Source organism: Hyperolius riggenbachi, chromosome 2, assembly GCF_040937935.1.
Source record: "Hyperolius riggenbachi isolate aHypRig1 chromosome 2, aHypRig1.pri, whole genome shotgun sequence".
Taxonomy (NCBI): domain Eukaryota; kingdom Metazoa; phylum Chordata; class Amphibia; order Anura; family Hyperoliidae; genus Hyperolius; species Hyperolius riggenbachi.
The window spans coordinates 258,214,038-258,239,898 of NC_090647.1; the positions used below are offsets into that span (position 1 = coordinate 258,214,038).

Sequence of the window (25,861 nt, forward strand, 5' to 3'; positions counted from 1 at the left end):
AAAGTTGAAATTAAAATTATTTTTGCGAAATGAACACTGCTCAGTTGGCTAGTAGCTAGTTGCTAGTTAATTCAGTGGAAGTTAAAAGCTTTGGCTAAGTTTATGTTTTATTTTGATGATTTCCTTAATCTTCTTATTATATTCTTCATTATCTTTAGAACCCCGGAATTGACATTGGTGACATATCAGAAAGAATAGCCTTAAGAAAAAGCTTGAAGTGCAAGAACTTCCAGTGGTACTTGGATAATGTTTATCCGGAAATGAGACGGTACAATAACACTGTCGCCTATGGAGAGGTAATGTACATGTTTGCTGTGTGTCTCATCTAAAGCATCCATTCATTAAAATTAAAGCCTAGCTTGAAGTTGCTAAAATCTGAAAGCACTGAAAAATGTGTTTAAAGCTGTGGTTGCTGTTAGCAGTCCATCTACCCGTATAGATCCAAGACCTCTACACTGGCTGGTTTCCTTTTCAAAAAGTGAGGTCTTACCACCCCTTTACAATGGCCTTCAACTACATGCCTGTTTTGAAATACTTGTGAATGTAGGCTAGCCTCTTTTCCTCTTCCCACTTTTTTGAGCCACATAGACACAGCTGATTGACTCTCCTACTGACTTAAACAGCAGAGGGTAGAGACATAAGCTGGAGTGGCAGGAAAATCTTTCTCTTAAAATAGGAATTCAAATAGGAATCCAGTCCATCACATTGCTAATGATTACATATTATATATATATTGATAGATAGATAGAGTTAATTGGCTTTACCCAAAATTTGCCCAAGACTTTGATACATACACTACACAATACATACTGTATATCAACGTATGACTATGGTAGGGATTAGGTTGTGAACCCCTCTGAGGAACAGTTAATTGACAAAATACTATAGCTAAGACAATATACTATGCACAGCGCTGTGGAAGATGTTGGTGCTATATTGCTATATACAGTAAATACTAATATATATATATATATATATATATATATATATATATATATATATATATATATATATATATATATATATATCCTCTTTTAATCTACTCAAACTGCACTCTTTTGAGATATATTTGTTTAACTTTTTATTTTTATGCATATAGGTTTTGGTTTTAATTTTGTGTGCTTCATCTTCACTCAGTTCAATTTCAGCTATTAAGTTTGCAGCCTACCATTCTATAGGAGATGTTCTAGCATCATATGAGATTAGACTCAATGCAAACTTATTCAAAAGCTCATGTACACTAGCACAACATTCAAAATAAACCTATTAGAGTCAAAACTGTTGATGTTTCCATCCTTCCATCAGTCCATCCATCCATCCATTCCCTTTTTACATAAAATGTACTTTGTGTAACGATTGGTGTAGCAACACAGACGTCTGATTATGTGTGATCTGCAGAATCACCAATAATACAGACACTATACCTGATTATGTGGTGATCTGCAGAATCACCAATAATGCAAGTATAGCTAGCAAGGTGTATAGTGCTTGGTGCAACAGTAACTGAATAGTTTTGCTAGACCTCACCAGAGGAGCAGGTGGGCACTATTGGTACACAGTAACTGAATAGTTTTGCTAAACCTCACCAGTAACAGGGCTCACTGGTGAGTAGAATGGTCAGACAGGCTAGGATCAGCAATAGGCGGGCAGGTACAGTACAAAATCGACAGGCAACAGAGTAGTAAGATATCAGGCAGAGTTCAGCAACAGAGTCAGATGGGCAGAAGTACAGAATCGATAAGCAAGAGCAGGGTCAGAGGATAGACAGAGTCATACACAGAATATCAAATATACAATAATACAATAATCCTAGTCTTGTGTGAAATCCCTGGTTTCCTCCCAGATCAAAGCACACCGGATACTATCTAAGGTCTGAGCGCTAACACATAAGTATTCGTAACAGCAGACAGGTTGCGAGTGAAGACTGAAGGCTTTCGAAGCGGAGGAGACCCCACGGCTGCGCCCACCACCAATCAGCCAATCCTGAGCGCCGTGAGTCTCCTCTGATGTCAGCCGACCAGCCGGTCAGCTGACGCGCCTCTTCCCCGCATAAAGGTCCTGTCTCCGCGCGCGCGCGATACAGCAACCCTATGAGCAATAGACAACCCCGTCCTCGGCGTACTAGACGCTAGAGGAACGGGTGAAGTCCCAGAGCAGGGAAGCGATGCGGCTGCGGAGACACCCTGCGTGCCCGCAGCCGCTGCTTCAATGGATGTTGCACTTTGCTATTGTATGCACTATATTGATGTATTAACAAGGATATGATTTCTAATGATTAGTATTCAATCAACAGTTAAAAACAGTGCATAAATATTATCAAAGTGATGTTTTCAGTAAAATTTACTTGCATTTTCAGAAATGTATTATTTAGTTAGTGGCATTACAATAATAATATTGTTGGATTTGCCACCACAAATTGGCTACCACTTTGTGTCAAAACAATTGAAATGCTGCATTATTTCTGTCTGTGCTTGGAGTGTATATAAGTATTGGGGATTTCCCATAATGATAGCTTAGAATAACAAATTCTGACAATTCAGAGCAGCAAGGCTTAATCTCAGAGTTTTGCTTAGCACTAGATATGTTTACCGTATATACTCGAGTATTAGCCGAGTTTTAGAGACCAAAAAAGTGGTCCAAAAGTGGGGGGTTTGGCTCATACTTGATTTGCAATTGGTTGGTGATTCTCCTCCCCCACCTTCCGAGTTTGTCCGTCACCGCAATAAGGTAGCAGTGCCGACTACAGTCCCCTTCCATCTCCCAGCAATTACAGAGTACTCTCTACCGTGCATATGACCATGTGCCAATCCTCCTCCCCACCCCCGCCAGACTGAAGAACAATTGCAGACCCCCCGGAATGTTTAGAGCACTCTCTGTTCTGCCCGTGTGGTTGTAGCCAATTAAAACCCATTAGATGGCTGTGTGCTGCTATGCCCGCCGGACTCACCCCTCCGAGATGTAGTAAATTAAAGGCCATTAGATGGCCGTGTGCTGTGTCTGCCGCCTTCCCCCGTACGATCAGAGCAGGAATGTCACTGACTCGCTGGTTCCTCCCGCCGAGTGTCCTCTGGCATAGGCACAGCGCTGTTTTCCGTTTCCTATGGGTCCGTGGCACAATGATTCCTCTAGCGGCTAGCGTGTGAGAAGCAGCCTCTCTTCACTATAATTTATCCAGATGCCCACGTGGTAACAGGCACCGCTAGAGGTCGTCATACCAATGAGAGGCTGCATCTCACACAGTGGAGGTGAATCATCCCGACGCGGACCCATAGGTAATGGAACACAGCGATGTGCCTATGCCAGAGGACACTCAGCAGGGAAGAAACTAGAGGGTTAGTGTCATACTGCTCTGGTCTGGTGGTGGGGGATGAAGGGGTGAGGCGGCAGGCAAAGTGACACACAGCCATCTATTGGCTTTAAATTAGCTACAACCACATGGGTATTATACATAGCAGAGAGCACTCCATATAAGCAGGTGGGAGGTCTGCCTCACATTGTTCTCTGGTCTCGTGGGGGGGAGGAGGGATGTAACGACCATAATAAAGTGGTCCTGAACCCTTGCATAGGTAGGTGTGTGTGTGTGTGTGTGTGTGTGTGTGTGTGTGTGTGTGTGTGTGTGTGTGTGTGTGTGTGTGTGTGTGTGTGTGTGTGTGTGTGTGTGTGTGTGTGTGTGTGTGTGTGTGTGTGTGTGTGTGTGTGTGTGTGTGTGTGTGTGTGTGTGTGTGATTGCACATAGTCAATGTGCACATGTGGGGTTTAAGGAGGTATGCCATGGCAAACAGCCCAAGATGTGCTGACATCACTCTGCACATATGGGAAGGGGGGGCTTATACTCGATTCAGTCATTTTCCCCATTCTTTTAAGGCAAACGTTGGGGGTCGGCTTATACTCGGGTCGGATTATACTCGAGTATATATGGTAGGTTGGTGAAACTGGCTAGGGATAAAAAGATGTATCAGATAAACCCAACTCTAAATATGGATATAAATAAATAAATAATCTGATTGCTTAGAAAGGAAGAGCAACTTGATAAAGGAACACAGACACAACAGGAGCCCATATAGCACAATATGTCACCAAACTGAGAAATGTGTAGGACAGGAATAATAATATTCACAAAGGTAGGTTGCATAGGGGGCAACCAACCACTTGAAGCAGGTGGAGAGTCACAAACCTGACTCCACTCGGGGGTCCAGAGTGTCCTGGACAAGAAACTATGGACACTCTGGTCGATCTCTTAGGAAAACAAACTGGTACTAATAGTGGCGAAGCCACGTATGACCAAAAGCACCCCTCCAAAGGTGTGTGAAAAGCACAAAGGGGGATAAGGGGGAGTGTATAAAACAAAGCTAAAAACAACTAAATTGACCCACCTTTTCTGATTGCTTAATGTTATTTTTTATGTGAAAATAGTTAAATAGTGTGTAAAAATCTAGTCATGTGACCTGAAGGAACCCATCTGAAGGTTTAACGGCTTTCTCTGTGTGTAGAGCTGCTAATGCTTAACTCAGCGTCATTACACTGATCAGACTGCAAGAGAGTGAGTCACTGAGCATTTGAGATGTCTGCAGCTTGCAGGTCAGATAAAACAGAAAGGACCGGCACCGCTGTCTTGTATCAAAGCTCTTTTAATAGCACCAAAGTGGCAGTAGTGACAGACTGCTGTTTCGGTTTACACCTTTATCAAACTGCTCAAAGCCATACGTATGGCATTGATCAGTTTGATAAAGGTGTAAACCGAAACAGCAGTCTGTCACTGCTGCCACTTTGGTGCTATTAAAAGAGCTTTGATACAAGACAGCGGTGCCGGTCCTTTCTGTTTTATCTGGACTGCACTTCCCAGGAGGCACTGGGGAGAGACCTTGGGCACGCTGCATACTCTTTTTTGGAAACGGTGCTCCCTCTCTTTTGTTTATGTGCAGCTTGCAGGTCTGCAGATCAAATTTAACCTAAAACCTTCACATATGCTTAAACTGTATCTGTAATGAAAACAAAGTTCATATACAGGGTACTCACCTCAGGAGGGTAATCCTCTGCATCCTAGAGAGACTTTTCTCATCCTCCTCGGCAGGTTTGTTGAAATGCTAGGACCCCCAAAAAAGAACTGGTCAATGCTCTTCCACAGCTTGGGCAGGCGCACTAGCACCATCACACTCGGGTCCAAGCTACTGCACAGGCGCAAGCCATCTGCACCTGCGCTGTAACACCAGCTCAATTAGGCTCGCCTATTTCCGCCGAAGCCAAAGCGGGGCAGTGCTAGTACACATGCACAGGGAGACCACTTTTCAGCAACCCCAATGGTGGAATGGGCTGAAGTACCAGGACAAGGGAAGCCTCTTTCAGATCCAGAGGCTATCCTCCCCCAAAGTAAGTATCCAACTTCTTCCTTAAAAAAAATGACAGGTTTACTTTAATAATACTTAAAGCAAACATTAACATTAAACGAAAGCTTCCTTCTCTTGATCTCATCTCTGTCATGTTATATCCAGATGACTTTGTTTCACTAATGCATACTGTCACCTTACCAAACTGGCTAGAGCTGCAAAGTATTTTGTCTTTGCACTATGGTGGCTGCCATCTTACACTATGCAATTTATTCAAAATATATTTCTATTTATTGATTTATGACAATATCTCCAGTGGTCTGCTGCAATGGAACCTGCTCACCTGACCACTCGTGTTGTGCCATTGTAGTCATCATCATAGTGGGGATCCTGCTACTCATCCTTCCCCTTCTCCTCTACATAGAACTGAACAGGCTGCTCCGCAGGTAGCCATGCAGTATGTCTGTACAGCAATCACTCCAAATTTGCCACTCAAGCAATCATTAACATTTATATTGGGCAACAGAAGTAAAACATGTAAACACAACTTTACACATCTGCAGACAGCAATGACCTCAAATACTCAGTGCAATGCGCTAAAAGCCTTAGGAGAAGATGATGCTGAGACTCTCAGTTGCAGCACTACCCAAAGAAATGCTGCCCGATTTACTGCTTCAGATCATATTAACCACATTTTTAAACTGTATTTTTAGCTACATATGCCTCATTTGAATAAAAAATTTAACATATGGATAATGGTTTACTATGCTTGCATATCCTATATTTAGATCTAAGCCTGCTGTTGGTCTTTAACACTAATGTGAAAACTTAACATATAACAAAGAAATAGCAATCTCAGATATATTTAGACATTAAAGGGACTCTGTCTACATTACAAATCAGCAATGAATAAATAATATTTTATGTATGCCTCCTTTATTGTCTTTACAATAATTACGCATTTTTACGGCTGCTCTGAGAATGCTTTGTACAACCAATGCACTGCAGGGTATTTATCAAGCTTTAAGAGTACATTGTGGAATTTTTAATTAAATTTATGATGGGAGTTTTATTTGAAACATGTATCTTTTGGCTACTACCCGTTTCTAACACACTGCAGCTTTAATAGTAATGTGTTGCTTTGTGGTTAAGGTTGTTGTGGGACATGTGTAATTTAAGAAATAACATCACTTTACTGTTTTATATCCTAACCAAATAAAATACCTCACAAGCCACAGGAAGCACAACTTATATGTATAAAAAATTAGCAAGTTACTGTCACAAAGGAGTCTATCATTCCAAGCAGCTTGTGTATGACTGAATTTAAAACATCACAGTATTAAGCAATTCAAAAGAATACACAGATGTAACGAACGCTGGAGCACAGAGAGGATCTGATTACCGGTGATCTGCAGTATCACTGGGAATACAGATGTATACCAGATTATAAGTGATCTGCAGTATCACCAATAATCCGATATACCAGCTAACCTCTGTACTTGAGTAGAGTGTAGTGTTTAGTGTAACAGTAACACTAAGAGGACTGAGCCTCAGTGCAGTGGGGAGTACTGCACGGCTTCCTTCCGAAGACCTGAACTCTCCAAGGCGGGAGGAGTCAGGCTGCGAGTAGGAAGGTAAGTCTGAGAGTGACACTCAGGAGAAAGTGTCACTAACAGGACGGGGAACCGCCTCCAATAGTGAGGTTGGTTCTCGAGGTCAGACAAGCCAGATCGTAACACACGGACAGATAAAGTACAGATTCAGAAGGCAGAGGCGGAGTCTAGGTACAGGCAGAGTTCGGCAACAGGGTATCAGAAATATCGAGGTACAAGATCAAGAGGCAGAAGCAGAGTCTAAGGACGAGCCAGGGTTCGGCAACAGAGTATCAGAACAGCAAGGTACAAGATCAGAATACAAGAGGATGGTCAGGCAGGCAGAAGGTCATAACAGATAATCGCAATCAAACTAGTACTTTAAGCTATCAACAGAATCTAGCTAAGTGTCGGATTACAGCCCCAGCTGGTCCCGGCACACTTAAGGATCTAACTACGGGTCTGAGTGCTCCCACGTATGTGTTCGCAACGCCAGACAAAGAGTAAGTGAACAGCCAGCAGTGTACATACACAAGGACCTCTCCAGGACCTCCCTAATTGCTGGACCAATGAGAGTAGTGGAAAATGTCAGCTGACCCGCCTGGTCAGCTGACTCCCTTCTGGCTGTTATTTAAGCTCTGCCTCTGTGCTCGCGCGCGTGTAAGTCTGAATCTTGGTGGACTATCAGTCCCAGCCACACCAGTACTGTTTTGCAATGTATCCAGTGAACCGAGTGCGGGAGCCGCCTCCAATGCGGATTCCGCCGTTACCAATGCGGATTCCGCCGTTACCAATGCGGATTCCGCCGTTCTGCCTATGCGGCATGTGGCGTTTTTTCCGCGTTGTGACGCCATGCTGGACGCGGAAACAGCCGCCTCACCTTGAGAGGCAGCGGCTTTTCCGCGTTTCATCACAACAGATTAATGTATTTAGTAAAACGGGAGAAGGTGCAGAACAATGAAAGTAAAGATAGCAACACCAAAAACCTGAGTTTGCTCCCCGTAGTTTTGATAATGCCCCACTCTGTTTCTTAATAATGTACAAAGTGTACATCTACCAGTTGAAGTGCCAGGCTATTGTGAATTTCTGATGTTAAAAAATGAAATTACAATAAATAATTTACAAACTTTTCCAATCTTTAGTGGGACCTATAACCTTTTTAATTGAAACAAATCTACTAAAAAATTAAAAACTATTAAAACTTGGGCAATTACCTGCCGAATAAATATTTTACTTTCAGCCTCTGTACAAGAGGCCAGGAAGAACTGGCATGTGCCAGATTCATAATAATAATAATAATAATAATAATAATAATAATAATTTGTTAAATTACATAATGAAATTATATCAATTAGGACAAAATTACACATATTATACATTTGTGCTTTAACCATCCGGTATCCACACCTCATTCATTTTTATAAATGGTAAATAATCCACACTGCTGTGTGCTAGGCGACTTCATTTGTCTGTCATGATCCCCCCAGCTGCACTGTATGTCCTTTCTGATAGGACAACTGAAGCGGGATAAGCCAAAAGTTCCATAGCAAATTGTGACAGCTCTAGCCTAAGGTCAAGACTGCACACCTAGAAGTCCCAAGTTTTCTTGCTCCTCAGAATGGCCTCAGTGATCATTAGCCCAAGTTGTTTGGATACCTGTTGGTTCGAGGTGTTCCCTGAGGGTGGATCCAGAAGGAAGGATAAACACGGAGGAAGGATCTCATATTAGACGTGATTGACACATCACCATCAGCAGCAAATTGCCTTGTTATTAAAGACAGGGGAGATTTGCTAGTGGCACTACTTTCCTGTGCCACCACCTAAACAGCAGAATACAGCACCTGTCTCATCTTGGTATGGAAGTGCTGCATTTTGGCCACCCTCTGTGTTGAGGGTAGCATCTCCAGCATTTTATTCCTGTAACAAGGGTCTAACAAAGGTGCAACCCACTACATTTGATAATTGTCAGTCACCTGGGTCAAATAAGACTGCAGAGAGTGTTATTGAAAGATTAGTAACATAGCAGTTTTGTGGTGGTGGTGGTGGGGAGGGGGCTGTAACTGCACCTAGAACAATCACTTGAAAAAAATAAATCTAATCCTGGAATTAATTATCATTATATTTCACCTTGCTTTCAGCTTCCACCTTTATATCCCCTGTCACTGGTTATAGAATATTTACAATTCCACAGGAAGGCTCAATTATTGGTTCATTACAGATAAGAAAATAAAGTTTTTGGAACATATATTATGTTAGAAATGAAAATGAAACTAATACTCTTGGGTTTGGTGAAGAGCATAATCTTTAACATTTATTTCCACAGAGAAAATTGTTCAGTGTGGTTTCATCACTATAATTTTAACAAAGATGTAAATATTGTTTTATTATAATGAAAAAAGGAGCTTTTCTAAAATCTTCATAGTAATACAGTATATACTGCCACCAGGGCTATGGTGGCCACACGCAGTATGTTCTAAACAATAAAGCTTTACTGCTTGTTAAAAATTATTCTGCATATTCAGCAAAAATCACAAATCAAAATTCCTATCTGACTGGCATGAACAGCTGGTAAAATATAATTTACATTCGTATAGGGGTTTTGGGGAGTCCTGCAATAAACATAAACAGGCACTTACCTGGGGCTTCTATCAGCCCCCTGTAGCTGTAATGTCCCGCGCCGTCCTTCTCCGATCACTCGTTCCCGCCGCCGGTCCCGGTCTAATTACGCGTGTCACGCGTCTGCAGCTGCGCAGTAAGCTCCCGGGGACGTGAGCGGGAGTGCGCATTATTCGTCTTGTTAGACGAATTATTGCCCAGTGTCGGTGGCAGGGAATGAGTGGTCAGAGGAGGACGGCGTGGGACATGACAGCTGCAGGCGACTGATAGAAGCCCCAGGTAAGTGTCTGTTTATGTTTATTGCAGGACTCCACAGAACCCCCTATTATTTTAAGTTAAAATTCCCAAACTGTATCATTTAATTTAAGCCTAATCTAGGTATTAGATCATTCAATACAATTTTATTCTTGGGTTGGTCTGTGTATATTCAAAAATAGACAGTGCAGAGCTGTGTATAGTTTATAGGTAGAAGAGGAAATGGCATTTTTCTTACTAGATGTTTGAAATTTCTTTTTTAGGCCACTTGTTGTCACATACTGTATATGCTGAAATTTTAGCATTCCTGAAGTGAAGAAAAATACTAGATACTTACCTCAGTAGAGGAAAGCCTCTGGATGGTTCAGAGGCTTTCTATGTCTTTTTAAGCCCCTTCATTCCTGCGCTGGGACCCTTTTAAAATATTTAACAATAATGCGTGCAAGTGGCTCCATCCTACTGAGCAGTCACTAACCCAACAAGTGCCTGCACAACGTGGCCACGCTCATACACAATGGGTAGCATGGCTGTGAAGAAGAAGAGGGTTCCAGCAAGAAGTGGCGGCTCAATAAGGCTTGGGGAAGCCAATCTTTAATACACTTCAGATTCACTTTAACAATAATTTTTTTGTTATGCCAAATAATTTGGATAAGGCTGATAGGTTAATCTGGACAGTATGGTTGTTAGCGCTCTCATCTTGCAGTGCTGGGTCCCTGGTTTGAATCCGAGTCAGGGCTCTATCTGCACAGAGTTTGTATATAGAGATGACCCGAACCTCCGATTTTCGGTTCGCGAACTTCCGCGAAAGTTCGGTTTGCGCGAACTTTTCGCAAACCGCAATAGACTTCAATGGGGAGGCGAACTTTGAAAACTAGAAACACTTATGCTGGCCACAAAAGTGATGGAAAAGATGTTTCAAGGGGTCTAACACCTGGAGGGTGGCATGGCGAAGTGGGATGTATGCCAAAAGTCCCGGGGAGAAATCTGGATTTGACGCAAAGCAGCGTTTTAAGGGCAGAAATCACATTGAATGCTAAATTGCAGGCCTAAAGTGCTTTAAAACATCTTGTATGTGTATACATCAATCAGGTAGTGTAATTAGAGTACTACTTCACACTGACACACCAAACTCACTGTGTAACGCACCGCAAACAGCTGTTTGTGTTGTGACGGCCGTGCTGGACTGGTGCGCACTATGGCGAGATTGCTCTTTCTCAGTGATATCAGGTCATGTCTGACTGCCTTATCCACTTTCAATGTTTTTTTCTCTACCATTGTTAAAGCTTACATATATTTTTTTAAATTACACTTTCTGGTGGCTGTTCAGTACCTGTAACGAGAATCTGTTATGGAGGGCAAGTCTGCCATTGTGAGTGACCATGGGTAATGGCCGGGGAATCAGGGTTCGATTCCAGTCCAGAGTGGGAGCCTGAGAAACGGCTACCACCACTACCACACATCCAAGTAAGGACCCATTTGCTGTATAAGTAATGTACCTGCCCTGACCGTGCTTTGCAGACCAGGCATTTGTGGTCAGATGGTCAGATGGACCCTTGACTGAGCGCTGTGTACCAGAGATGACACCACTTGCCTTTAACGAGAATGTGTTATGGAGGGCAAGTCTGCCATTCATTCAACTGTGTGAAACCTTCGATGGTACTTTCTCAGTAGCTTGGTAACCACGGGTAATGGTCGGGGAATCCTGGTTCAATTCCGGTCCAAAGTGGGAGCCTAAAAAACGGCTACCATCACCACACATCCAAGGAAGACAGCAGGCACGCTGTGGGCAAAGGAGCAGGAACAACTACTACACATCCAAGGAAGGCAGCAGGCATGGCATGCACGTCCTGAGGTAGTGACCAAAAATAACAATACAGGATGACTTTCGAGGCCCTGCTGTATATGAGATGAATCAACTTTAAATCCTTTAACGAGAATCTGTTATGGAGGGCAAGTCTGCAATTCATTCAAGCGAAAGGTATGCACTGACTGCCAAGTATAATACAATGTGCAGTCAAAGATGCAGTGAAAGGTATGCAGTGTTTGTGTAGTGATGGCCGTGCTGGACTGGTGCGCACCATGACAATAGTGCAGGTGATGGCGGCTTTCCAGCCCATATGGTCGCCAGGCTGAGGTAGCTGAATGACAGAACAGTGACTGTCCAGCTGATCAAATTTGGTCTGTCCACAATGAAGCAACGACCTTATTATCGTGGGTGTGTGACAGGTAGTCACTGAATGTGCTGGGCCTGGCAGTGGCACACACAGTAGGAATTACCAAGGCTGTCTATGCAACACAAGTGTCAGTGGGCCACAAAAAAAAAATATAGATCACATGAACAAGATTAGCTCTCAAAAGAGCTGTTGAGGGGTGCTTTTTAGCAATAAGAATCAGCAAGGAGCAAGCTAAGAAGCCTACAAGAGCCTAACTAAGCTTTTCCTATGAGAGTCTGCAGCAGCTTTCCCTTCTCTAATTAATGCAGGCATACGAGTGAGTCCAATGCCTGACGCTGCCTGCTTTTTATAAGGGGGAGAGTGGCTCCAGGAGGGAGTGTAGCCTGACTGGCTACAATGTGCCTGCTGACTGTGATGTAGAGGGTCAAAGTTTACCCTGATGATGCACTATGGGGGTGAACCAAACATCCGGAAAAGTTTGCGGTTCTCTGCGATCGCGAACCACGGAAGTTCGTCGGGAACCGTTCACCGGCGAACCGTTCGGGCCATCTCTATTTGTATGTACTCCCTGTGTCTATGTGAGTTTCCTCCGGGCACTACAGTTTCCTCCCACATCCTAACAACATACAGATAAGTTAATTAGCTTCCCCCTAAATTGGCCCTAGAATATGATTCATACACTACACGATACATACATAGACATATGACTATGGTAGGGACTAGATTGTGAGCCCCTCTGAGGGACAGTTGTAACAAGACAGTATACTCTGTACAGCGCTGCGGAAGATGTCAGCACTATATAAATACTAAAATAATAATAATAAGTATATTTGAATAATTAGCATGTAAAATATATCCTGATATTATTAATTGAATTAATTACATTAAAATGAATAAAGTAACAGTGTTACATCCTAAAGAAGGTACTAGGATGCTCAGGTTAGACTTTGTTTTGTACTGCAGAACTTGTAGTGAAAAAAATCAAATACACTAAATATACTTCAAAAGAAAAGTAAGTGTTATTTAGAAGACAAAGTGTCATTAAGTAAAACCAAAAGATAACCAGGGCATCATGGTGGTGTAGTGGTAATATGACTGCTCTATATACATGCTTAAAATAAATAAAATACATAAGGGTATTAAGCGTTCATCTAGCCATCAGAACCCATCATAATGTCAGCAGCTACTAGTTTGGACTGATTCAATTACCTTTACATATTCGGTTAGTGTAAACCTGTGTGTTAGTAGAATGTATTTACTAATTACCAAATTTGATTAATTTTAAAATAATTTCAGTTGGTGTGGTCTCTGTCAAGCTACTAAAAGGGTTATCCTAACTTGCAACTTCTGACTGTCACTCTCACTAGTCCAAGACATAAGCTTACAAGTCACATGTTTTTCTAGGGCATACACTAGGAGTTTTCATAAGCTGGTGTTTTCTGGCTGCAAAATAGCACTCATAACATTAAGAACAATACACAGAGTCTGCAGATTGTGGCATTTTTCTTTTCACATTCATTTTCACATTTGCAGCCACATGTATATGAGTGCTGCAGAAATAGAAACATGGGACAAGACTTGAACTAGATGGATTTTATTTTGAAAATGTTACCATAGTTTATCAGAAAATTACGATTCTGAATTTAAATGAAGATGAATGCTGGCAATGTCTTGTATTCCAGGAATACTGGTCCTCCAGGGCCGGCCTTAGGTTTCACAGTGCCCTGAGCGAAACCTCATTTTTGTGCCCCCACTTCATCCTCTTCCCGCACGCGCACACACACACACAAGCCCATATGCAATTCACCTTTTCTCCTGAGATATCTCCTAGGACAGTAGTTCCCAACCTTTTTGACGTCGTGACACATCACGCCAAATGCTCAGATCTCCGTGACACATCACATATGTATAATAGAAAAATACTATTAATAACCACGAATGGATGGAAAGAGTGCATTATCCTGAATATACTTAAAAATGAAGGCTAGAACCTTTCAGGAATATTAATGAAAACAATCAGTGGGACAGTTAGCTCCTCCCCCCCCCATTTAGAATGACAGCACAGCACAGACAATTTGCACCACGTGTTATAGCCGCAGTGCGCCCCCCCCCCCCCCAAAAAAAAATGCCCTCAGACTCAGTATAGGTAGGTAGCCAGGTATAGGCGCCCTCAGTATAGGATCTCATGTGTAGGTGCCCTCAATATAGGTTGCCAAGCATAGGTGCCCCCAGTATAGGAAGTCAGCTGAAGGTCTCCTTCCCCCATAGGTAGCAGAGCATAGGGGCCTCCTGTAGCCAGGTGTTGGTGCACTCAGTAAAGCTAGCCAGCTACAGGTGCCCCAGTATAGGAAATCAGGTGTGGTTCTGGGGGCTGTTACTGTGGAGTTTTGTATATCTATATAGTTTCTGACAGAGCCGGATTTACAGCTCAGGAGCCTATAGGCACATAAGGTGTAGCGCCCTAAACCCCGCCCCTTAACACAGGCCACACCCCTCAAACCACACACATTTTTATTACATAAAACCACACAAGGCAATGTAGATATTACCAAAGATGAGTAGAGAATACCAACAATGCAGATCTCACCAACGGAATGTATAATTTATCAGAGGCTGATATTACTAGCAACAAGCAGATAATGAGGGCTGGAGATGCTATTAGCTTGCCTGTGTAATGTGACAAGAAGAACATGGCTGCTATCATTGCATCACAGGAAGAATCAATCATATACAGTTTAAGCTTTTTGCAGCTTGATTTGCTGTGCAAACTATCTAAATTTTAGATAAGAAATATAGACAAGTTACTTGTTATAGTTAGTTTTTCACCACAGATCCACTTTAAATGCAGAGTATTACCAAAGCAGAGCAGTCTCACTCGCCTCTCCTCTGTGCTGTCATCTCCCGGTGCATGGAGTGACCCCATGAACTGGTGGGGTAAGTAAGTGCATACATGCTGCTAGGTCAGTAGAAGACAGCAGCTCACAGGAAGGAGCAAGCAGGCAGGACAGGTGAGCAAAGTGCTCAACTGCGCTAATACTCTGCAGAAGATTATGCACTGAACAAAATAATAATATGTAGGACATTAGACTATGACTGTGGTAGGATAGGAGTGTGAGCTCCTCTAAGGACAGTCAGTGACATGACTATGTACTCTGTAATGTGCTGCAGAAGATGTCTGTGCTATATAAATACGTAATAATAATATGGTAGGACATTAGGCTATGACTATGGTAGGATTAGATTGTGATCTCCTCTGAGGACAGTCAGTGACATGACTATGTACTCTGTAATGTGCTGCAGAAGATGTCGGTGCTATATAAATACATAATAATAATATGGTAGGACATTAGACTATGACTATGGTAGGATTAGAGTGTGAGCTCCTCTGAGGACAGTCAGTGACATGACTATGTACTCTGTAAAGTGCTGCAGATGATGTCAGTGCTATAAAAATACATAGTAATATTATGGTAGGACATTAGATTATGACTATGGTAGGATTAGATTAGATTGTGAGCTTCCCTGAGGACAGTGACATGACTATGTACTCTGTAAAGTGCTGCAGATGATGTCAGTGCTATATAAATACATAGTAATATTATGGTAGGACATTAGATTATGACTATGGTAGGATTAGATTGTGAGCTTCCCTGAGGACAGTGACATGACTATGTACTCTGTAAAGTGCTGGAAAAGATGTCAGTGCTATATAAAAGAATATGGTAGTACATGATTAGACTATGATAGGATTAGTTTGTGAGCTCGACTGAGGGTATTATCATAGTGTGTGTGTGTGGGAAAGAGACAGTTTGTTGGTCTATTTTCAGGCAGCCTGGTCTCTGGTCCCCTGTCCATCTGGTTTTTAGTACCTCTCGCTGTCCTTCTAGCTGTCCTCCTCTCAGTGTGTTGTGGTCAGCTACATGATGATTGATGATGGCTCCCTGGCCCTTGCACAGTAGCACAGTGGTCTGGCAGCTGGCCTGGCTCCGGACAGAGTACAGACCTCTCTCTGGCTAAGTGCAGGCAGACTGTCACACAGCGCATTGTGATTCACACAAGCAGCAGAGTCTGTGGAACTCCTCTCCTACTCTCCCCCTTTCCCGCCACAGATAGTGAAGTTAGTAGAGAGACGTCAGTCGTGACATGATGCGTGTAACTTTACTGAGCCGAAGGAAAGATAATTGTTTCAAATACCTGCATTGTGCACATTCTGAGCCAGCCTGCTCTTCCTATCCTCGCATGCACCGCACAGTCAGACTCCTCCAATAGCAGGAAGCCGGGTTCTTCTCTCTCCCATGAGGCGCTGGCTTCCTGCAGCGTTGCCTAGCAACGCTAGCACCACAGACGGCCACATCTCTTTGATGACAGCGGGGGCTGCGGCATGTGACAGGAGGGCGCCGCTGTCGGGGACTGTCACTTCAGGATGATCAGAGGGTGATCAGAGCAGCGAGGAATGCGCCCCATAGAGCTGCACCTCTCCAGCCGCTGCTTCTGGCTATATTAACGGCGCTCTGCTCTCCTCAGAGAGAGAGAGCGACAAGGGGACACTTTGGGAGGCTACTGGCCCGCCTTTTAGTAACGGGCCGCCTATAGGCACGCGCCTAGTGTGCCTTATGATAAATCCGGCCCTGGTTTCTGACATTATTGTCAGATCTGACAAGATTATCTGCATACTTGTTTCAGGTGTGCGATTCAGAAACTACTGCAGCCAAATAGCTCAAGACTGCCAGGCAACTGGTATTGTTTAACCTCTTGCCGACCGCGTCACGCCGGTAGGCGTGGCCGCGGCGGCAGCCCCAGGACCGCCTAACGCCAATTGGCGTAAAGTCCTGGGGCTCTGTTTTGAATGAGATCGCGCGCACGCTGCGCGCGCATCTCATTCTCGGAGGGCGGAGCTCCGCCCCCTCTTCAGTCTCCGAGCGGCTATTGCCGCTCGGGAGACTGATAGACGGCGTGATCGCCGTCTATTTACCCGTACAGCGCTGCGATCGGCAGCAGCGCTGTACTGGGGACAGCCATGTGACACGGCTGTCCCCCTGGGACACTGGAGAGCGATCGGCTCTCATAGGCAGAAGCCTATGACAGCCGATCGCCACAATTGGCTGGCTGTGGGGAAGGAGGGAGGGAGGGAGGGAATAGATTTAAAAGAACACGCTTTTTTTAATAAAAAAAGAAACAAAAATATTTGTAAACAAAAAAAAAAACAATCTGGGGGCGATCAGACCCCACCAACAGAGAGCTCTGTTGGTGGGGAGAAAAGGGGGGGGGGAAATCACGTGTGTGCTGTGTTGTGCAGATCTGCAGCTTAGCCTTAAAGCTGCAGTGGCACATTTTGCTTAAAATGGCCTGGTCACTAGGGGGGTTTAGCACTGCAGTCCTCAAGAGGTTAAAAGGAAATAAATATGGCAGCTTCCATAGTCCCTTCACTTCAAGTGTCCTTTAAAATGAATAAGTCATGTAGCTTTAACCATGATTTATTGTTTGTCCCTAACATTTTAAAATAGATTTTGCTGTTTTAAGTAAAATACATAATTCTCTGACTTTTATTTCTGAATTTTTTTTTGGTTACCACAGCTTCGGAACAATAAAGCTAAGGATGTCTGTCTAGACCAAGGACCACAGGAGAATCATACAGCTATAATGTACCCTTGTCATGGATGGGCCCCTCAGGTTAGATATTTTCCTATTTGTTTTATAGCCCACAGTTCATCGGTTAGAGTCACATACAGATGATTACAAAGATTTACACAATTAAACAGTGATAGTTTTGGTTATTCTGGGATAATGAGCTTGCAGTGACTGCATTACTTTGGGGCTTGTTTATCAAGTGCAAGTATTCATAAAACCACTGAAGTGATATTATTCTACCCTTTTATTAGCAAATCTAATTATCAGGCACATCTGTGGCAGATTAATTAGTCTCTTCAAAAATAAAATAATGGTTGATTTTTTTTATGCAGTCTTCTAAAAAAAAAAAAAAAACAACATATCAGGCAATCACTTAATAATGTCTTTGCAAATGTTAAAACTTGGTGATAATAAGAGTTATTATTATAGTATTTTTATAGTCATAATCATTCTATTTCTAAGACAATACATAAAATAAGTTCATTTTTTTGCCTCTATTTAGTTGCCCTACATACAGGTCCTTCTCAAAAAATTAGCATATTGTGATAAAGTTAATTATTTTCTGTAATGTACTGATAAACATTAGACTTTCATGTACTTTAGATTCATTACACACAACTGAAGTAGTTCAAGCCTTTTATTGTTTTAATATTGATGATTTTGGCATACAGCTCATGAAAACCCAAAATGCCTATCTCAAAAAATTAGCATATTTCATCTGACCAATAAAAGAAAAGTGTTTTTAAAACTAAAAAAGTCAACCTTCAAATAATTATGTTCAGTTATGTACTTAATACTTGGTCAGGAATCCTTTTGCAGAAATGACTGCTTCAATGCGGCGTGGCATGGAGGTAATCAGCCTGTGGCACTGCCCAGGTGTTATGGAGGCCCAGGATGCTTTGATAGCGGCCTTAAGCTCATCCAGAGTGTTGGGTCTTGCGTCTCTCAACTGTCTCTTCACAATATCCCACAAATTCTCTATGGGGTTCAGGTCAGGAGAGTTGGCAGGCCAATTGAGCACAGTAATACCATGGTCAGTAAATCATTTACCATTGGTTTTGGCACTGTGAGCAGGTGCCAGGTCGTGCTGAAAAATGAAATCTTCATCTCCATAAAGCTTTTCAGCAGATGGAAGCATGAAGTGCTCCAAAATCTCCTGATAGCTAGCTGCATTAACCCTGCCCTTGATAAAACACAGTGGACCAACACCAGCAGCTGACATGGCACCCCAGACCATCACTGACTGTGGGTACTTGACACTGGACTTCAGGCATTTTGGCATTTCCCTCTCCCCAGTCTTCCTCCAGACTCTGGCACCTTGATTTCCGAATGACATGCAAAAGTTGCTTTCATCCGAAAAAAGTACTTTGGACCACTGAGCAACAGTCCAGTGCTTCTTCTCTGTAGTCCAGGTCAGGCACTTCTGCCGCTGTTTCTGGTTCAAAAGTGGCTTGACCTGGGGAATGCGGCACCTGTAGCCCATTTCCTGCACACGCCTGTACACGGTGGCTCTGGATGTTTCTACTCCAGACTCAGTCCACTGCTTCCGCAGGTCCCCCAAGGTTTTCTGCCACACCTTTTCCTTCCCACAGACTTCCCACTGAGGTGCCTTGATACAGCACTCTGGGAACAGCCTATTCGTTCAGAACTTTCTTTCTGTGTCTTACCCTCTTGCTTGAGGGTGTCAATGATGGCCTTCTGGACAGCAGTCAGGTCGGCAGTCTTACCTATGATTGCGGTTTTGAGTAATGAACCAGGCTGGGAGTTTTTAAAAGCCTCAGGAATCTTTTGCAGGTGTTTAGAGTTAATTAGTTGATTCAGATGATTAGGTTAATAGCTTGTTTAGAGAACCTTTTCATGATATGCTAATTTTTTGAGATAGGAATTTTGGATTTTCATGAGCTGTATGCCAAAATCATCAATATTCAAACAATAAATGGCTTGAACTACTTCAGCTGTGTGTAATGAATCTAAAATATATGAAAGTCTAATGTTTATCAGTACATTACAGAAAATAATGAACTTTATCACAATATGCTTATTTTTTTAGAAGGACATGTATAGAAGAAGCAGCCAGCTGCTTCAGACTGGTTTACTTTACTAACAGAGAGGAGATGTTTACTCTAAAACTATGTGAACTATTTTTAAGTTTTATAACGGGACTCCCTTGTAACAAAAAGTGTGTGTGTATGTCCGCATGTGTGTATATGTACTAAGTGACTTTATAATAAATACATGTTAGTAATATGAAGCATGAGGTAACTGCAGGGTTAATGTATGTATTGATTATACCATATTTAATATGGATCTTATTATGCCTTTTTGCACATAGGATTATTCAAAATACATACATAAAAATTCTTACCTTTATTTCAGCACGTGGTTATTGGTCAAAATAAAATAATTTAAGAACATAACTCATCTTATTTTACTGTATGAGCTGCGTGGGCATTATGGTGACATAGCAGAGAGCATTCTCATCTTGCAGAACTTGATCACCAAGTTCCAATCTTAGTCAGGACACTGTTTGCAAAGAGCTATTATGCTCTCCTCATGCTCTCATGCTTGCATGGCTTTCAACCATGCACTGAGGTTTCCTCCAACATTTTAAGCAAATTCTGATAAGCTAATTTAGGTATATATATATATATATATATATATATATATATATATATATATATATATATATACATATATATACCAAATGGGGGGGAGGTCACCTGCTGTTGAAAAGGTGTAAGTTCACAGAGATCCAAGCTACAGATACCACCTGCAGGTGAAACAGTGAACTACGAGTCTGTTCAGTGTCTGCAGGGAGCCACCTGCTAGTAGCTAGTGAAAGTCCACCGTATTCAAGCGCATTCTGCCACCAAAACAAAACAAGGTATTGCATAATTCCTGATCAGTGCATTATTTCAGTAATTTAATTATATGGATATATTTTTGCCTTCTCAAAAGTATTTGCAATATTTCAGCATTAAGTGAGCAACTATGGCTTTCCATGATGCATCACTACCAGATATGCAAACCATCTCTTTATGCCCCTGAAAGCCAGGCACACATCCAGAACCGCTGGTGTATAATGAGGCTATAGCTTACACATTTTAAAGAGCCACATGACTTCAACATATGTACAGCCTGTTTTGGATAGTCTGAAACGGACTGTATGCATTTGCAGCCAGCTGTGTTTAGACAAAAATGTATTCTATATATTGCTCCTTATCCCATGGTACACTGGACCTTTCAGTAAGCACAGCAAAAAGAAATGTACCCTGACTTTATTTAAATAAAGACCGCAAATGTACATTGAAACAGGTAGTTGGGCACTGCTGTAGCAGTAATGCTACAGTGCGTGACTCACACATGGATAATTTGGGGTTCAAATTACTTAGCACTCCAAGTTTCTATGATGCTGCCAGGAATTTGAGCGGCAGAAGGGTGAGTCATCATTCGGCTCACCCTGCGCTCAACTCACCAGCAGCATTATAATATGTACGCATATACATTACACCTCCAAAAAAGCAAAGTGAAATGAGAGTGCACCCCAGATCCAGGATCAGAGCCAATCTCCCTTGGGAGTGCCTACACTAAATCTGGATGTGACTATGGATGTGAATTCATTTTTTCCTACCTAACAATAAGCAAGGGTTTCTGCATCCTATGTCCATGTGTGTGTATGTTTTTTTGTTGTTGTGCGCATGTGCAGGGATGCAGAGACACTTACCTGGGGGAATGACATGCAGACGGGGCCAGGAGGGGTGGGCATGTGTGCGTGCGCTGTGGGCATGTGCACCTGCGCGGTCATGGGTGCACGCAGAGGGCACATGTGTGGCGGGTGCCTGTGTCGGTGACAGACATAGAGCCCGTTTTTAAACAAGCTAAGGTCTCTAGTATGAACAAAAGGTGCAACCACAATGGGACACATATCTGATTGTACAAAAATACTTGGGAATAAACCTATTTAAGGTTGCCTACTAGGCCAGTGGTCCAAAACCTCATGAGTTGCAGCCAACAGCTGAGAGGGAAGTAAACCCCCATGATAATCTGAATCTCTTTGATTTACTGCATAAACCACTTGGGACATTGTAGTCAAAACAAAAACATCAGAACATGGCCCTAATTCACTAAATTTTGGTTCAATTGTCTTGTGCACACCACATCTATGCAACAGTAAACTGTAATGCTTGGTAGGCAGTGTGCCCAAACTCTCATTACACAACCCTGTGATGACTGTGTGCAAACAAAACATGTTATTATTTTTCTCATGTGCACACAGATCATGCCCCTCACACAGTAATTTTATTGCCTGACTCTACAACAGACAGATTTGAGACTGTTTAATATATTTGGTAAAATTCTTTTGGTGGGTGTTGGCATTCCACCAACACCATAGTTTATTTGCACAGTAATAATATATATGGCGGAAAAAATGATAAGAAAAGTGACATTAAATCACACATTCTGGTTATATATAGCTTTTGTGGATTTGTCATATTTATGATGTTGTGTTGTTAGTCAGATTTCTGCTTTACATTGCAAATGTAACTATAATACCTTTGTGAATGCATTTGCAGAACAGATGTTTTTAAATATAATGTGTTTCCAGCTTGCAAGATACACAAAAGAAGGCTATCTCCATCTGGGAACACTTGGGAGCACAATTCTCTTACCTGATACACGCTGTTTGGTAGATAACAAGAAAAGCAAATTCCCTCAGCTCATGGACTGCAATAAGGTGAAAAGCACACTCCACAAACGCTGGAGTTTTATACAGGTAAGCAATTCTTCTGGGGCCACCTACTGTTTACAGACAGAGACTTTATGAATATTGTGGATAATGTAATCCTAGTAAAGAAATCCTCTTTTTTATCTAGCTTTTTAGTTTATTTATAGATTTGTTAATGTTTCAATTTATGCCTAATCTCAAGCATGATTCTTGCGAAACAAAGCATGTTAACTGTTTCCCTACCCACTTCTCTTAGTTGATAAAGGAGTAGGACATAAGGAGCTATTTCTATGTTGGTTCATGAAATGTACGTTTTAATTATGGAACTAGAGAGATGAAAGCAACATAGAATGCATTATAAACATATACTGATAATTATCAAATAGGCTTCATTCACACTATGGGCTGGATTCACTGACTAAAGTGTGATAACTGCTATCACAGCAGTTATCACGCGAGCTGCCACGCGCAAAGGTTAGCGCGCGAACAGCATTATTTTGCGTGATAATGCTTACCTTTGCGCGTGCCAGCTCGCAAGATAATTGCTGTGATAGCAGTTATCACACTTTAGTGAATCGAGCCACAATATGCGTTGCCGTGCCAATTTTGGCAATGCGTATGTGTGTGACCTGCAAGAGAAGTGCATAGACTGCGCTGTCTGATCAGACTTCATGTGCTGCACTGCAATGGGATGCACTATTGTACTGCTGCACGCATTTTTTGGCAAAGCGCAGCACTGACTCATTCACTTTAGTGAATGGAATTAGCAGCTCAATGCAAGGCACCATCACGCATGTTGCACGGCTATCTCCATTGCAAGTGTGAATGAGTCCTAAGTATATGTTACAGAACTGTTTTATTTCATAAAACCATAGAGATGTACCATAATACTATGTGAAGGGCTGCAGAATCTCCTGAGGTACCAATTAGCAAAAAAAATATTGTCCACTTATGCCAGGAATGCCCTTTGCTCTTTTATTTCCTTATTATTCCGCTTATATGTCATTCATCCCTAAGCACACACATCTATTGGGGTAGCTGCTGAAGTCCAACAGTTCACACACAACCCCATTCTGCAGGGAATGACTTTTGTCAGCCATTACTCACATGTATAAATGCTAGAAAATGATTTTCATTAGATATGATCTATTCATGTGTCCCTGCAGTCCAGCTACTCTGTGACAGTTTTCATTACCGTGTTTAAAGTGAATCTGTAGGCGATAAACCATATATTAAACTGTGAGGGAACACTGCTACATTTCAGAAGGCACCATAAGAGGTTATGACATACTGTTATGATTACTTTTTGTACCTAAACTTTTTTAGCATCCCTCAAAATTAAAACACACAAGGAAAATGTTTTACTTTGGAACAGCATGAAAAGGGATTTTTGTTATTATTCCTGTTTGAATGTATTCCCATCCTGACAGAAGCTAGTTAAACCTCTTTGAAGAGGGAGGCAAAACCAATGTATAAAATACAAATTTAGCATGGAAAAGTGTTAGAAACCCCATTGCGGTTGCATTGCTGTTCATTATTTCCTGTACCCAGGACTCCCAGGGTTTATAATAAAACTATGGAGATTCTATAGAGGAAATGAGGAAACTTCCTCCAACAAGGAAACAGACAGCAGTGAAAACCAAAAAGAGATTCAGATCCTTTTCAACATTGTTCAAGACTAAAACTACTTTTTTTTCTGGAACAGGGTTTTAATAAACATGTAGTAACCTCCATCTGGTACAGAATGAAGCTATCATGGAACCACGATTTCTCATCATCAATTCTATATCCACTGTTAGGGCTCATTCACACTTAGGCAATTACCACTAATCACTGAATCGCTGGCAAATGCTAGCGCTTTTTAAAGCACTAGTCGACGTAAACTATGTTGCAGTGATCCCACTGCCGCGATCACCGGCGATTCACGATTAGCTCTAAATGCAAAATGCACTACATGCAGCATTTTTAGCATTTTTTGAGTGATGGCGATTGCAATGTATTTCAATCGTGATCACTCAAAAAATGTGAAATTCAGTGATTTTTTTGCGTTAATGGCATAAAAATCAGTGGTGCAAAATGCTAGCATTTATCACTAGCGTTTTGCTTTTGTAAGTGTGAATGGGCCTTTATGGCTCACCGACAGGTAGCACTGCAGGTCAAACAGTGACAATGATTAAAAAAAATAAAAATGAAGAAATCCCTTCCACATGCAGACCTTTGATAGATGTTAAATCAATAGATTGCATGCACAAGTTCTAGATGTAGATACACGTGAAATGTATTCTTGAGTTTCAGAGCAGCTAGGAACTCATCATCAAGGCATAATAACCAAGGACTGTTCTTTAGTAAAGTGCTGGTTCTGCTGGTTTACTAATGATGATAATTAAACTTATCACTGCAGTGCTGCAAGGCAAGAGCACTAACAACAATGTTGTTACATTTTAAAGTTAAAAAAATAATTTATTTGCCAACATTGAATTTTTTTCAAATAAAATATTTGGTGAAATGAAATGTCAAAAATACAAACTGGTACTGTTTAAAATGTGTGTTGAGGTGTACTATATTTATTGTTTATAATGTTATTTTATCAATTTCAGAATGGAGCAATAATGAATAAAGGCACAGGACGTTGCCTAGAAGTTGAAAGCAGAGGTAATGGAGGCATTGACTTAATCCTTCGGGGCTGCACTGGACAAAGGTGGACAATTAAAAACTTCATTAAATAGAAACCGAAATTATACAAAAAGTCATTTTGGAGACTTTGGATATAGACTTCAATTCTTTCTTTACTGGACATTTCTATGGAGTTAATCAGGAAGCAAACCTTGGGGGAAAAAAACATCTTGCATTCTTCTGTTTTTGAACGGGGCATAACTTCTTTCAAGATTTAATTTTACAAAAACCGAAAACTGAAATGGAGTTAAGTGGGCCAGTACTGAATCATCCATTCTGCATGTTTGATGGTTAGTTTAAATGAAACAAAAGCTTACCAGGCTTGCTTTTAATTAAATATCATTGGAGTAGCCGCCAAAAAGTTATGATTTCCTCTTTTGTTCTTGTGAATTTCCTGTTGCTCATGAATTATGGCTTTGTATTTTAAAAGTATGTTACCACCTGCTGGAGTGTTAACCACTGGCAGTGACACCAAATTAATTGTTGCCAAAGTAGTATACAGGTAGCCCGTTCACAAATGCAATATTTGCTTGAAGTATGTTCTGTGGATATTGGCTACTCATTGCAAAAAAGGCACAGTTCATGCACAAAATTACAATATCAATTTTATGTTTACAGCTGTCTTTCAATGAGTTATTTTTTATTTGTTTGCAGACTACTGTTACTTTTTAAATGAGCGTGATCAATATTATATATTAATAAATTCTGGAATTAATTATTGTGGCATTCATTTTGATATAAGTATGCCACCTTATTTTCTTGGAAAACCAAAGTTGTTTATTTTACAAAAAAAAAAAAATAATAATTGAGAATTATGCCAGGATTAAAATTGTAAAATGCAAATATTTTTACTATGTTCAAAAATATACACAT

At 41.6% G+C, this 25,861-nt stretch overlaps 1 protein-coding gene across 3 annotated transcripts in view; it reads left to right on the top strand.

Moving 5' to 3' along the window:
- GALNT17 (polypeptide N-acetylgalactosaminyltransferase 17) overlaps window positions 1-25,603 on the top strand; it is a 471,180-nt gene extending 445,577 nt beyond the window's left edge. For all 3 annotated transcript variants that reach the window (XM_068268559.1, XM_068268560.1, XM_068268561.1), the window contains 4 exons: window positions 159-296; window positions 17,536-17,631; window positions 22,196-22,363; window positions 24,913-25,603. In XM_068268559.1, coding sequence (XP_068124660.1) covers window positions 159-296; window positions 17,536-17,631; window positions 22,196-22,363; window positions 24,913-25,041 — 531 coding nt within the window. In that variant the 3' untranslated portion in view covers window positions 25,042-25,603. The remainder of the gene's footprint in view (window positions 1-158; window positions 297-17,535; window positions 17,632-22,195; window positions 22,364-24,912) is intronic.
- Window positions 25,604-25,861: the final 258 nt, after the last annotated feature.